Source organism: Elephantulus edwardii, unplaced genomic scaffold (genome assembly GCF_000299155.1).
Source record: "Elephantulus edwardii isolate Elephantulus edwardi_28Jun2011 unplaced genomic scaffold, EleEdw1.0 scaffold00054, whole genome shotgun sequence".
NCBI classification, from domain to species: domain Eukaryota; kingdom Metazoa; phylum Chordata; class Mammalia; order Macroscelidea; family Macroscelididae; genus Elephantulus; species Elephantulus edwardii.
In genome coordinates this window covers 2,036,432-2,036,982 of record NW_006399804.1, presented here as the reverse complement: position 1 = coordinate 2,036,982, position 551 = coordinate 2,036,432, and the positions used below count along the sequence as shown (strand labels likewise).

General features: G+C 45.0%; 1 protein-coding gene across 1 annotated transcript; it reads left to right on the top strand.

Annotated features, from left to right (window-relative positions):
• Window positions 1-96: 96 nt before the first annotated feature.
• Window positions 97-447, top strand: LOC102853175 (non-histone chromosomal protein HMG-17-like). The gene has a single exon (XM_006887098.1). It carries the CDS (start codon window positions 97-99, stop codon window positions 445-447), a length of 351 nt encoding a protein of 116 aa, XP_006887160.1.
• The last annotated feature ends 104 nt before the right edge of the window (window positions 448-551 follow it).

Sequence of the window (551 nt, the reverse complement as noted above, 5' to 3'; positions counted from 1 at the left end):
ATAATGAAGAATGAGATATATTCAAGAAACTGAGAGAACACCGTATAGAATAGACCCCAAAAGAAAAACACCAAGCAGTGTGAAGAAGAGGCGAGAATGACCCCCGGATCGGTCCAAGCCCGTGCATTGCTGCATCCTCAAGTCCAGCGCCTGCGTCCTGCAGTCGTCGCCACCGTGCCCAAGAGAAAGGCTGAAGGAGATGTTAAGAGAGATAAAGCCAAGGTGAAGGATGAGCCACAGAGGAGATCTGCAAGGTTATCTGCTAAACCTGCTCCTCCAAAGCCAGAGCCTAAGCCTGAAAAGGCATCTGCAAAGAAGGGAGAAAAAGTACCCAAAGGGAAAAAGGGGAAGGCTGATGCTGGCAAGGATGGAAATACCCCTGCAGAAAACGGAGATGCCAAAACGGACAAGGCACAGAAAGCTGAAGGTGCTGGAGATGCCAAGTGAAGTGTGTGTATTTTTGATAACTGTGTACTTCTGGTGACTGTACAGTTTGAAATACTATTTTTTATCAAGTTTTATAAAAATGCAGAATTTTGTTTTACTTTTTT